The sequence below is a fragment of the Oncorhynchus nerka genome, unplaced genomic scaffold (genome assembly GCF_034236695.1).
Source record: "Oncorhynchus nerka isolate Pitt River unplaced genomic scaffold, Oner_Uvic_2.0 unplaced_scaffold_3766, whole genome shotgun sequence".
NCBI lineage: Eukaryota > Metazoa > Chordata > Actinopteri > Salmoniformes > Salmonidae > Oncorhynchus > Oncorhynchus nerka.
In genome coordinates, this window is record NW_027037530.1 from 1 (window position 1) to 13963 (window position 13963).

The 13963-nt window shown below is 42.2% G+C and overlaps 1 protein-coding gene and 1 pseudogene across 1 annotated transcript; one reads left to right on the forward strand and one right to left on the reverse strand.

Annotated features, from left to right (window-relative positions):
• Positions 1–76: 76 nt before the first annotated feature.
• On the forward strand, positions 77–5984 carry LOC135566683 (protein arginine N-methyltransferase 9-like). The gene is made up of 3 exons (XM_065014327.1): positions 77–258; positions 2961–3083; positions 4728–5984. The coding sequence occupies exons 2-3, from the start codon at positions 3045–3047 to the stop codon at positions 5004–5006; spliced, it is 318 nt and encodes a 105-aa protein (XP_064870399.1). The 5' UTR covers positions 77–258; positions 2961–3044; the 3' UTR covers positions 5007–5984.
• An 858-nt stretch (positions 5985–6842) lies between these two features.
• LOC135566684 (transmembrane protein 184C-like) lies at positions 6843–12099 on the reverse strand (annotated as a pseudogene).
• Positions 12100–13963: the final 1864 nt, after the last annotated feature.

A 13963-nucleotide genomic window follows, 5' to 3' on the forward strand; every position in this document is an offset into this window, starting at 1 on the left:
GCTGCTGGGAAAGATAGCTTTGGTAGACTACTTGGGCTTGGAAGAATCTGTCCCTTTTTTTTTGTATAATAGTTTGATTGTTTTGGTGGGGTCCATCCATGGCAGGTGCCTGTTGGAGGACGGCGGTCAGATCTTCCCAGAGAGAATAGTGTTGTACGGGATGCTGGTGGAGTCTGACACCCTGCTGCTGGAGAGTGCTGTCCAGGGCCAGGAGCCGACACTGGGCTTCAACATCGCCCGTTCATCAACCAGTTCACTGTGAGTTACTGACACACCTCCCCAGATCCGCTGCATGCTTACTGCATCTCCCCACCTGCCTTGCATATGTCGTCACTATGGCCTGAGGTTTTAATGATATAGAACTCCCCATCCCGGATCCGGGATCGTGACTACGGCTCAAGCTCATTACCATAACGCACAATGCAAAAAAATATTCTTAGAAATATTTAACCTCCACACATTAACAAGTCCAATAGCTCAAATGAAAGATAAACACCTTGTTCATCTACCCAGCAAGTCAGATTTCTAAAATGTTTTACGGCGAAAACATAGCACATATTTATATTAGATCACCACCGAAACAAAAGACAAGCGGCGGCCATTTTGTCCCAGAAAAAATACAATTTAAAAGTAGGATTAAAAAATAAATAATTCACTAACCTTTTGAAAATCTTCATCAGATGACAGTAATATTACATGTTACACAGTACATTTAATTTTTTTTCAATAATATGCCATTTATATCCATAAATCTCTGTTTACAATGACGAGATTTCAAAAAATGCTACTCAAATGTCCGGAGAAATGATGATAGCTCCGACAGATAACGTCAGATAACAAGCAATAAACATGACTAAATATACATGTTCTACATATATTTACAAAGATACACTTCTTCTTAATGCAACCGCTGTATTACATTTATTTTTAACGTTACAGACATCGTTCACTGGGCTATACAATGAGACGGCGCTCAGATATTAGCAGTATGTATGTTATTGCAATAAGGCCAGAGGGGTTGTGGTATATGGCCACGGGCTGTTCTTATGCAAGATGCAACACAAAGTGCCTGGACACAGCCCTTAGCTGTGGTATATTTGCCAGATACCACAAACCCCCGAGGAGCCTTATTGCTATTATAAACTGGTTACCAATGTAATTAACATTAAATATGAATGTTTTCATATTGGTATACAGTCTGATATACCACAGATTTCAGTGAATCAGCATTCAGGCCTCAAACCACACCGTTTGTTTTGGATATACTGTGTGTATATAGATATATCTTTACACAGTGTACAAAACAATAGCAACACCTGCTCTTTCCATGACAGACTGACCAGGTGAATCCAGTTGAAAGGTCTGATTCTGTGTACTCTCACTTGTTAAATCCAATCAGTGTAGCTGAAGGGGAGGAGAAGGCTTTTAAGCCTTGAGACATGGATTGTGTATGTGACATTCAGAGGGTGAATGGGCAAGACAAAAGATTTATGCCTTTTAAACGGGGTATGGTAGTAGGTGCACTGGTTTGAGTGTGTCAAGAACTGCAACACTGCTGGGTTTTTCACACTTCACTGTTTCCCGTGTGTATCAAGAATGGTCCACCAGCCAAAGGACATCCAGCCAACTTGACACAACTGTGGGAAACATTGGAGTCGACATGGGCCAGTCCATGCCCCGACGAATTGAGGCTGTTCTGAGGGCAAGCGCCATGCTCTACCAACTGAGCCACAGAGGACCGAGTCCAGTCACATTGTCAGGAAAACCTCCTGGCTGTAGTCACACTCCCCAGCTCTAAATGTGCATGCAGTATACTCCGATAACTAACAGTCGTATAGTAAATGTACTGCATGGTTAGGGGGAAAAGTATGGTCAACTCAGAAATTCATTGTACGTGACACAACTCCCAAACCTTTCTCGCTCAACATGTCTCCCCTCTCATATCTGCTATTCCCTCTCATGTCAATGGTGCAATAGTCATAGTATTGACAGCTGCCTCGATGTTCTTTGTACCTTGCATCATTCTTCTGAATCAAAGGACAGGCTCCTGAGACACAGCAACATGTTGCCTGAGGGTTGTAACATCTTGACTCAAGATGGCTGCTGACATATAAGCCCCCCAAATATTCTGGCGAAAGCGAAACATTGTTTTCTTATAGTTTATTTCGCAGAACTAGTGGTTCTTGGTCTCCCATATTGCATTTGCGCTCAAGTGAACCAATTTTGAAATGGCACAATGCATTTAAACTGACCTTTTACTGTGCTTTTTTAAGTTAATAAAACCAACCCATTTTGCTTGCGATGCAACATTCTACGTTGAGACTTCTCATGTTTTCTTTTATCTGTCTTTCCGTCCGTGTTACGGGGAGCTGAGAAATCCTTTTAAGTTCGGTCTTTTCCGGTGTCATGTTGGCGCTTTTCGGCGTTGGCTCCCGCGAGACGGCAGTTTGTTTAAACAGATGTTGTCTCTGAAGAGCTCAGACAAGGGCACAACTGTCACTCTGGGGAAAAGCATTCACACGGCTTCACGTAAGGACATCCCTACCTGGATCCATCAGGAAGCATTACATCAATGACATCCAACGTAGAGCGGCGGAGATACCGGGAGCTGTGACCGGGAGGGGGCGGCGGCATTAGTTTGTTCTCTGTGACAGTGACACTCCCGCTCTGTCGCTTGTTGAGCGCTCTCCTCCTGCTTTCTAGAGTGTAGTGGTGCGTTTGCAGCAGGTCACATGATGCACACGACTCTAAAGGAGTTCTAAGAGTTGGAGATTTTGTTAAAAACGCCTGACAACTAGTGAAAGGAGCTGGAGAGGATTGGGAAATACTGAACTGGACTACATGGACTGCCTTGTCATTCTGTTTAAAGGGGTTGAATTAGTCTCAGATGTAGGGTTGTATAGATGTCCGCTGAATGGACATCTAATATGTAACAATGATATGATCTCTCTCCTTCCTAGGTTCCAGTCCATGTGTTTCTGGACTTGTCCACTCTGCAGTGTAGACATCTCAGTGACTCTGTAGAACTATTTATCCTGGACCTCATGAACACCAACGCCAACTATACCAACAGAGATGTCAAGGTAAAGCCCCAAACCCAACAGATTCATTTAGTTATAGATACATTATCAGAAAACATGGTAAATGGCACCATTGTCTGCTTACACATTATCAGTACTTCCACTGAGCTGTGGCCCTGACCATAGAAATAAACTCAGCACAAAAATAAATGTCTCTTTTTCAGGACCCTGTCTTTCAAAGGTAATTCGTAAAAATCTGAATAACTTCATTGTAAAGGGTTTAAACACTGTTTCCCATGCTTGTTCAATGAACCATAAACTATTAATGAACATGCACCTGTGGAACGATCGTTAAGACACTAACAGCTTACAGACGGTAGGCAATTAAGGTCACAGTTACGAAAACTTAGGACACCAAAGAGGCCTTTCTACTGACTCTGAAAAACACCCAAAGAAAGATGCCCAGGGTCCCTGTTCATCTGCGTGAACGTGCCTTAGGCATGATGCAAGGAGGCATGAGGACTGCAGATGTGGCCAGGGAAATAAATTACAATGTCTGTACTGTGAGACGCCTAAGACAGCACTACAGGGAGACAAGACGGACAGCTGATCGTCCTCGCAGGGGCAGACCACATGTCACAACACCTGCACAGGATCTGTACATCCGAACATCACACCTGCGGGACAGGTACAGGATGGCAACAACAACTGCCCGAGTTACACCAGGATACTCACAATCCCTCCATCAGTTCTCCAGACTGTCCACAATAGGCTGAGAGAGGCTGGACTGAGGTCTTGTAGGCCTGTTGTAAGGCAGGTCCTCACCAGACATGACCGACAACTACGTCGCCTATGGGCACAAACCCACCGTCGCTGGACCGCAACATGACTGGCAAAAAGTGCTCTTCACTGACAAGTCGCGGTTTTGTCTCACCAGGGGTGATGGTCGGATTCGCATTTATCGTCAAAGGAATGAACGTTACACCGAGGCCTGTACTCTGGAGCGGGATCAATTTGGAGGTGGAGGATCCGTCATTGCCCGGGGTGGTGTGTCACAGCATCATCAGACTGAGCTTGTTCTCATTGCAGGCAATCTCAACGCTGTGCGTTACAGGAAAGACATCCTCCTTCCTCATGTGGTACCCTTCCTGCAGGCTCATCCTGACATGACCCTTCAGCATGACAATGCCACCAGCCGTGCTGCTCGTTCTGTGCATGATTTCCTGCGAGACAGGAATGTCAGTGTTCTGCCATGGCCAGCGAAGAGCACAGATCTCAATCCCATTGAGCATGTCTGGGACCTATTGGATCGGAGGGTGAGGGCTAGGGCAATTCTCCCCAGAAATGCCCGGGAACTTGTAGGTGTCTTGGTGGAAGAGTGGGGTAACATCTGGCAAATCTGGTGCAGTCCATGAGGAGATGCACTGCAGTACTTCATGCAGCTGGTGGCCACACCTGATAATGACTGTTACTTTTTATTTTGACCCCCCTTTGTTCAGGGACACATTCCATTTCTGTTAGTCACGTGTGGAGCCTGCTCAGTTTGTCTCAGTTGTTGAATCTTATGTTCATACAAATATTTACACATTTAAGTTTTGCTGAAAATAAAAGCAGTTTAGGATGTTTCTTTTTTTGCTGAGTTTACAATTACTACTTTATTGATTAAAATAGTCTATTTCTATGGCCCTGACTGTGTGTTTCTACCAGGTCCAGGCTAGTGCCTCAGGCAGGGTAACTGCTGTGCCCTTCTGGTACCAGATCCACCTGAACGAGGAGATCAGCGTGAGCACCTTCAACCAGGACTCCCATTGGAAGCAGGCTGCTGTGGTGCTGCACCAGCCCCTGGCAGTGAGGGAGGGAGAATGGGTACGACTGGCCGTCACCCTGCAGAAGAGCTCCATCTCCATATCAGCCAGTATAGAGGAAGGGGCTGGAGAGACCGGGACTGTGGATTCTGTTAAGAGTCCGCTCAGTGACTGTCTGTGATAAGTAGATGTCTGGTGATATGAAAGTACAAGAGTCAACTTCATAAGTGTTTAAAAGGAGGGAGCTGTGGTGCTTTTGATTCTACAAGAGCATCAAGTCAAGGTATCACTCTGGGTTCTATATTGTGAGTGTGAACTGCATATGTGTCGAGGAGGGGAAGGGATTGGACTATGGATTCTCCGGAAGCTCCAGCTCTAAAATGACCCATGGTCTACAATAGCTACCATCTCAATATGCCTTCTCTCAGGACTTTCACAAAGACATTTACATGTTTTATGATGTGCTCACCTTGAGACGTTTTGGTCTTTAGTGTGTTCATAATCTTGTTTTGGAATGACGTCTGTTGATTATGGTTGCAGTCTTCATTCAAATGTTTTGTATCAGCACTTGCATTTTATCTCCAAAATAATAATTTAGAAATCAAAGAAAATCATAATGAACAAACAAGAGACTTGGTGTCACCTCAACAACATTGTGTCAATTTCTTATTGACGCTAAGCAAAAACTGACAGCCACATTGAATTTCATTTATTGGAGGGTGAATGTTTGGAACCTTGAGTTGAACTCTCAAAAGACACAGGTGCTGACACGTTTGATGTAGTAATTCCTCTGAAGGTTAATGCTTTGTGACAAACATCAGGTAAGGCAATAGCTGCACACACTTGACACACATTCCTGATAGGAAGACGTTCTACTAATGGATGAATGAAACTAGTAAAAGACTATCAATCCCTTTCAGTACAGTAAATCACAACTAATATCCCTGAAAAGCTTAAAACAGAAATTAGAATGGTAAGTTAAATGTCAGATACATTGGTGCAACAAAATGTATATTTATAACTATGTAAGCATCAGTTTATATTTATAAATGAGAGGCAGACGTGAAATGTGTGAATTACTTGATAGTGGATACACTAGGACAAGGCATCTGAGAAGACGCTCGAGGCTGTTAGCGTTAATGCCAAAGTGAGACACCGCTTCATGCTTCAAAAACTGTACTATAGGTTCGGCCGTGTTCAAGCATGTACAAACCAATGATGTGAGTACCAGTCAAAAGTATTGACACCTACTCATGAAGGGTTTTCTTCATGCCAAGAGTGTGCAAGCGGTCATCAAGGCAAAGGTGGCTACTTTGAAGAATCTCAAATAAAAACATTTTTATTCCATGTGTGTTATTTCATAGTTTTGTCTTCACTATTAATCTACAATGTAGAAAATAGTAAAAATAAATCAAGAAAACCCTTGAGTGAGTGGTACTGTATATAAATCAATCGACAATTGCAAAACAGTATTTTGTGTCCGTTTCAGTTTTAAAGCTACATATATAATACTTTGAATGTTTTTCGTAGCAACAACTAAAACCCTTGGTAAATGATTAACGAGTTTTAGTGACATCACCCAGGTGCTATTATAGAACACGTATACTGGTAAAATCTCTCACCAGCTTTTGAACTTGAAGTCCGGACCCATTAAAATGAGGGGTTACACTAAAATAAGGTATTGAGGTACCGTACTTTACCATTATGACTCAGTAGTACAATACAGATACAAGAAAAAGATATCTTAAGTGTCATGGGGACCCCTTAACGAAAGCTTATGAACATTCTTGAGCTGTCATTGACAGGGTCCATCTGCATCAACCCTGGTGGACGAATGACTCACTACAATATTTCTTCATTAACGTGTGCTTTTTCATCGCTTGCTTTAATTTGGTCTTGTGCGGATGAGCCAAATAGCCGTCTGTAGAGAGCGTGGCGGTACCTTGGTTCCTGCCATACTGTGTTTGGTATAACGTGCATTCAGAGACCCCATTGGAGGATTTAGCGATGATGCTCGCTAGGTGATAACGACAAGGTCGTCTGTAACCGAGTCTGTTGGCTCGTTGTTGGTGTTTCTGGGCTGGAGCTTGTCTGCCATAATCACTTCTCTCTCCTCTCCAATCACTGTGAGCATTTGCTGAGCCGGCGAGGCTGACAGGAGTGGGGCGTTTGGGTTTTGCCCAGGCCTGGGTACCGACCCTTGGGGACACCGGGTTGGACAAGGTCTCCGTGGGACCGATGGCGTCCAGGGGCCTGGAGAAAGCAAGCCTGAGCGCTCACTGTCGTCCTCCGCCTCACCAAAATAGCTCTTCCTAGTTCGGCCCATAACCGTTCTCCTGTATCAGGGAATAAATGTTTGAAGATTTGAGAATGGCACACTCACATAATAAGGAAATCTATCAAAGTCTTAAAAGATTTTTTGAGAATATTTTCATTCTCATGACATTCTATGAACATAAATGGAGTAGCTAGCCAACGCGCTGGTTCTGAGAGGAAACCTGTCAAACAAAGTTCTTAATGAATAAGCCTTTTGATTCCATCCATGCAGGACCGCTATTGAGTCAAGACAAATGGGATGAGATCCAACCCACGGCTGGCGGACTTGCTCAGAGATGTCAGCCCTGACGCCAGAGATGTCCCACATGGCCAGGAAGAGTCGAAGCAGGATCCCTCCTCAGCCTCCTGGATGTAGGGCTTGTAGGTGAAGCTGAAGTGGTGGGCGATGGCCGCCAGGAACATCTCCACACAGATGATGAAGTCCTGGATGAAGTATGGATGAAAGCTTGACTGTATAGCAAAGCAAGTCTATTCTCACACCTGTTTCATGTACTTAGTATGTAACAAACCATCATCTCTATTTAGGTTATTTAGAAATCTTGCACAGGATAGAAGTCCTTGAGATGAATCATCTCGTTTTCTAGGTGCTTGAGACCACAAGTCTCAACAGATATTACCTTATACCAAACAAGTCATTGTACAACTGCATTATGTAGCATTGTAGTAAACATGTTACTATGGCGTTATACAGTGTTGGTATTGTCTTGCATTACCTGTAGGCCTGTAGCTACAGCCTCCACACTGTCCCAGTCCCACGTGTGTCTCTCTGAGATCACTCCAACCTTGACCAGGAGAGCGATGAACGCAGCTTGCCTAAGATAGATTCCAGACAACAGAGTGGAAATAATCAATCCTCTACACTGCAGCCAACACAGAGAACGCATTAACCCAATTACTGGCTATAATCCACACAGCTTTAAAACATACTTTGTTAACAAGTCCTACACATGCAATTCTGAAAAGAAGTTGTATAAGAAATACAAAATGGGCAGCCAAAACTATGTTACTTTAATGGATAACAATGCTAGATCCATGAATGGCAGACACATTGACTGGTAAACAAATATGTTATTAATCATGGAGGTCGAAAGCCCGGTCCCAGATCTGTTTGTGCTATGTCAATGGCTTGACATTGACCACAGGGGTTGGCAAGACAGCACAAACAGATCTGGAACCAGGCTAGGAGGTAGATGCGGGTGATCCAAAATGGCAGCCCCCAAAAAAAAGCACTCACCAGAAGGAGACGAAGACCACCATTTTGACACACAGGAACTTCCCCACTGGTCTGATGGGGGCCAGTTCCTCTCTTAGGGCCTTGTAGAACAGGACCAAACAGTACATGGCAAACTGGGAGAGAGAAGAGAGAATGATAGAGAAAGAGACCACATATTGACTGCTAAATATTTAATAATGTTATATTTGTGGTGGTGGTATGGTGACAGGAAGTTTACAGCAATGTGGAGACAAGTGTGAAAAATGCAGAACCTACCAGCTGCGACATATTGTTGAATATCACCAGGTACGTCCATGCATTGGTTGAGCTGAAGTTACCTTCATCATACACACCACAGAGCTGACATATCCTACAGGATAGTGAATGGAGACATGTGATATGACTTGATACCAAAAGTTAATTTATATGTGGTGAGTGTTAGGGAATAGGTTAGGTAGTTTAGACCGCACACTACAGCCCACTTCCACACCCCAGTCCCCCAAGGGGTGGCAGCTTGGTAGCCGTAAGGCTGCTGGTTGATTTGGTGGCCATGATACTTTTTTTATTTTGAAATCTTTAGGTTTGGGCCTTTGGTATTCTTCCTTTTTGTACATATTTATGTTTCGTCACCATCTGAACAAATTATCATCTGCTTGGACTGGCCGACCCAGAAGTCAAGAGAGACAGAGCTGGCCCTGGAACAAGGTACGGTTGCTGTCTCTCTGGGCACATGTACATTCAACACTTAGGCATATAACATATGTTCATCCTGAATGGAATGTGCAAAACACTTACAAGGCAATAACTGTTGTGACTGGTCTGACAACCGTGTATTGCAACACTCCCAGCTTGCATCTCAATAGCAATACCCTGCAATAGGAAAACACAGTACACATTATTAAGGAAAGACATTCACACAAAATGTTAGCTTTTTCCCACTATAAAATAGCATCTTACTAACATCTTACTAATCACCAGCTTTGTTTTTCATGAACTTCTTCCATTTCTTAAAATCAATAACATCCTATGAAGAAAGATGTTGCAATACCTGTGGCTAAAACCGCAGATGCACAGCATTAGTTAAAATGCAGAGTAAACAAAACAGATGAGCCTAATGCTGTCTTTCTGTTCTTAAGGCTGGTGCATTTTTCCTAAATGAGAACACGTTGTTCCACTTGCAAACACTTCTGGTTCTGTTCTTAATCAACTACAGGCAGGCATGCTACATATTACTATTGTTGCCTGACTGGGGCTTGTTTGGAGCTGGCGAGTAGCAATGGAGACTTGGAGAGACTTCAAGCAGCCAAACAAACACCTTGAAGGTGAACCTTTTAGAAATAGACTCAAAATGGAGGCCACACAGACTGGAGCCACTTTAACACCCAACTTCCTGTTTTGAAATATAAAATGTATACTTAAAACACATCAATGTGGTAAAAAAATCATGTTATTAATCCTAAAATATCCACGTAAAACAAAGAAGTGGTAGTTTATTGCTGCACAAAAACATAGACCTTCATCCTAAAATGTAAACTCATAACACATGGTATGGATAATATTTTAGATCCTTATTAGCCTGGCTGATTGTGCAGTAATGCCATAGATATTGATAGAGGACTCTAATGGCCAAAAGCCAGTTTTAGCATGGACAGCGCCATTAAGGACTTTGACCATTTTGTAATAGTCAATTGGGTGGGACTTCCTATGGTTTAAGGAAGGATCACATAAATCCATCCAGGTCATAAGGAGGCATCAGCCAATGAATTATAAGTGATCAAAAATTCCATAACCGCATGTGGCAGTAAATTTGCCAACCTTGGCTTTATACCCGTTCAAACAACACATTCTAGGTGGCAGTATGACCATTTAATTTTTGTATACCAACTTATAAAAGTAGTAGAAGAAAATTCACTACTTCAAAATGGAGATAGCATCAATGCCCTGCCCATGCTCCCACAGACACCCTAATGGGACAGATACAATGTTGCGTCCTCTATCGCTATGAGTAAAGCCAACCACTACATTTGTTCTCATGCCAAACACACAGCACTAACAGATCTGGTACACGGGGCCTGTTCATTATAGCACACATACACTTAAAGAACTACAAAAACTATAAAAGCAACAAACTCACTCTCCCATGGGCCATGCCGGGCAGCAGCAGAGGGGAGGAAGGTGTTTCTGCTGCTCCTGCACCTCCAGCATCAGTACCAGGCTGGGGTACTGGTTACCCATGGTTGAGAGAGTGAGAGAGAAATAAAGAGAAGAGGGGAATTACAGTGTGAGGATATTGAAATAAATATAGGCTACTCAGTCTAGCCTGGGATCCAGATGTGTTTGTGCTAGACTTATGTTTGGCATAGGACAAAGAGTGGCCATGATTGGAATGTTAGAACAAACAGGTCTGGGATCATTCTCAGTCAGGTCATGACAAGAATGTGTACCTGGTTTCCCAGGTAGTTGAGCAGGAAGGTCATGAAGTTGTAGATGACGTATGCCTCGTAGCACTCCCTGCATGTGTCCACGTAGATGGCAATGCTGGGGTACTTCAACGCAATCCACTGTGTGAGAGAGAAAGGGAGAGGGTGGGAGGAGGAAGACAAGGAGAGGAATGGGCCATTACATTATCTCCATGATATGGTGCATGATAAGTGAACACTTGAACACTTACACTGAAAAGTCAGTGAGGCATTTTTTTGTTTCTCCGTTTTGTTTTTCTAAAGGAGCTCTGTTCTCATTATTTGGGAAGTAGGATAATGGAAATTGTGTGACAGGGGGAACGCTGAGCGTAGCAGATGCTAATTAGAATCAGATGCTAATTGAAATGCCACGCTCATGTCAGGCGCTTTTCAGTTTTACTTCTACAGTGACTTCTGACTTCTGTCAAAGCTACAGTGACTTCTGTTAACTTATTTTGTCAAATATTTGTAACTTAACAATAAACCAATGTTGACTTTTAAGAACATCTAGCTACATGATCAAGAATTGAAGGCATTACTTACACTGTCCAAACTGTAAATGGGGACCATCCATAATATTCTGTAAAAAAAAAGAGTCGAGGTCATTCACAATCAGTTAGGTATTATTGTACATCCTTCAAGATAAAGACACAAACCCATGACGGTAATAAAGTAATTACTATCCTACAGCTGTGACAGAGTAGTCTTTCACTTACCTGATAATTGGCTTCTGTAGCTCTGGTTGAGTATAGTTTACAAGATGCTGCAGGATCCCCCATAGTGATATGGGTATGGTCATGAACACGAATATCCCAGCTATGAACCATGCTTTGTTATGGGTACCAACCTGAAAGGTATAAATGACGTATGTAATCACTAGGCTATTCAGTGTCAAGTAACGATGTGATTGGGATGCAAAGATACGAACTGACCTCTGATTTCTGTAGTTCCCAGATGCACAGGGGTAATAGGACGACAAGCACAACCAGAAAGTATAGAAGAACGACCAGAGGCCGAATCCATCTCCTCCAGTTGCCACAAGTACAAGGCATATTTTTAATGGTAAACTAGTTGGCCACAGCAAGTTAGCCAGCGTCCTACACTCACTATGTCAATGGGTGAGATTGCTGAAAACAAAGCTAATGCTAGCAAGCTAGCTAGCTAACAACTAGCTTTTACCGCTGCCAGCTATAGCTTGGTATATAAGAGTTCGTTTCAAATGTGCTTTGGGAAGCATGAATACTGAACAGTAATTTCCAAACACATTGTAACGTTAGCTGCTTTGCTAAGTAGAAATTAGTGGCTAGCTAACGTTGAATCAGCTGATCTCTTGATTCACTATGTAAACAAACAATTAATCCACGCTGCATCCATTCCAAAAGAAAGCTCTTGATAAAATGAATAAGCAAAATTGATAATCCTAATCAAATCCAACTGGTCAAAAACAACGCAGTTCTTGTATTAATAACGATCTATTCATTTCTAAAACTTCCTAAACATCAACATAAATTTTACAGCGTAACTACGGTTACTTCTTGTTGATGCCTGACACAAATGCCGCCCATGCTTCAATTCGATTGATATGGAAAGATCTCAACATTCATTGCTCCTGTTTAGTCCAGTTTACGACTAAAGTAGGCACAGATGTAGTTCGGGAGTCCTCACGCAAGCTCCACTAGATGGCAATGCAAATCAATCATTCTCAGTATTTCACACAAGTGGAAAATGATAATTAATTTAAATTACCAAAAGTTGAAGAATAACTCAACTGTATAAAATAATGACGAAGTATAAATGTGACATCCACTGTGGAAACTAATTTTCATTGTCATGCTCCACATTGAACTAGCCTAACTTCTCACATGTATTCATAGAACATACCACAAATATGCATTTGTTGAATCTTATTTGTGTATCCTTTGCCTATATAAAAAAAACATACTGGAGTTGGCTTCTCTCTCTCTCTTATTTATATATATATTTCTTTCTCTCTTTCCTTGCTGTTAAACATGTGGCCTGTGAATACATGGTTCTAATTAAGATTCTTAAGAAGTGAGAAATGGTGTGAGAGGATTAAGTCCAAAAGCTCCACTAATTCCTACAAAGGCTTTCAGAAAGGTGCCAGTCAGCTCTAAATATTTAGTCAGGTGAAACCATTTGTCCAAAGAAAGATAACACAATGAAGATGCATGACAACAGGAATGTATTTGGCTGAAGTTGCTTTAAAAAAATCTCTACAACAAGTTCTCACAAGGCCTTCATTTGAAAAACACAACAACCACCTGTGTATAGTCCTAGGATAACTATTTCAATACAGATCTGTTATCCTTTAGACAATTTAAATGGTTAAATAATGTCAGAGAAGCATCCGTTGCTCCGTTAATTAGAGTGGAGTAAATAGGCCACAGTCAATTAGGCTCTATTTTCTTTGTCCAATTGAAGGTTTTCAATTGATTTATTCCAGTTGAAACTTGTTTAGTTGAACATTAGGCTCCACATGGAATAGATTGAACCACAACAGAGAATGTGATCTGAGTCTAGCTCGGTGCAGGGAAGCAGAGAAAGTCAAGGATGTGGGATTTAAGCTTATGTTTACTAGAGATACTTGTTAACAAATTATTTACGGAATGTGCTTGCATTTACTAACGAATGTAGGTGCATTTACAGCAGTGAAGACAAGGACTGCATTTCTTACCACAGAGTGCAGATATCAGGGAAACTTCTCAATTTAAATATATTTATTGGGGTGACAATCTTCTTATACCTCAAAATGCAGTGGGGTTGAAGTGAAGGTCACTATGCTTATTTCATGACTTGAAGCCAGTGCCGGGAACTAGGAACTGTTTTAATGTGTTGGCCTGATCTGCCATGTATCATTGGAGACCTGCTCTTTTAATAAACAACCTCTCTCAGTCACGAAACCAAGAATCCTGGAGAATGTGAAACAGACTAGTTTTATAACCCCTCTGCGGTCTGCTTCAATTACTCTCGCAATGGTGACGAGGGGTGAAATAATGTTTTATGCAGAGAAGGTTGTCGGCACAAACTTTTCCATGATGAGGGCAGATAGTGGGTTGAATTGACTAGGCTTGTAAAACAAAATAGTAATCTTTCTCCCTCATTGTTCCC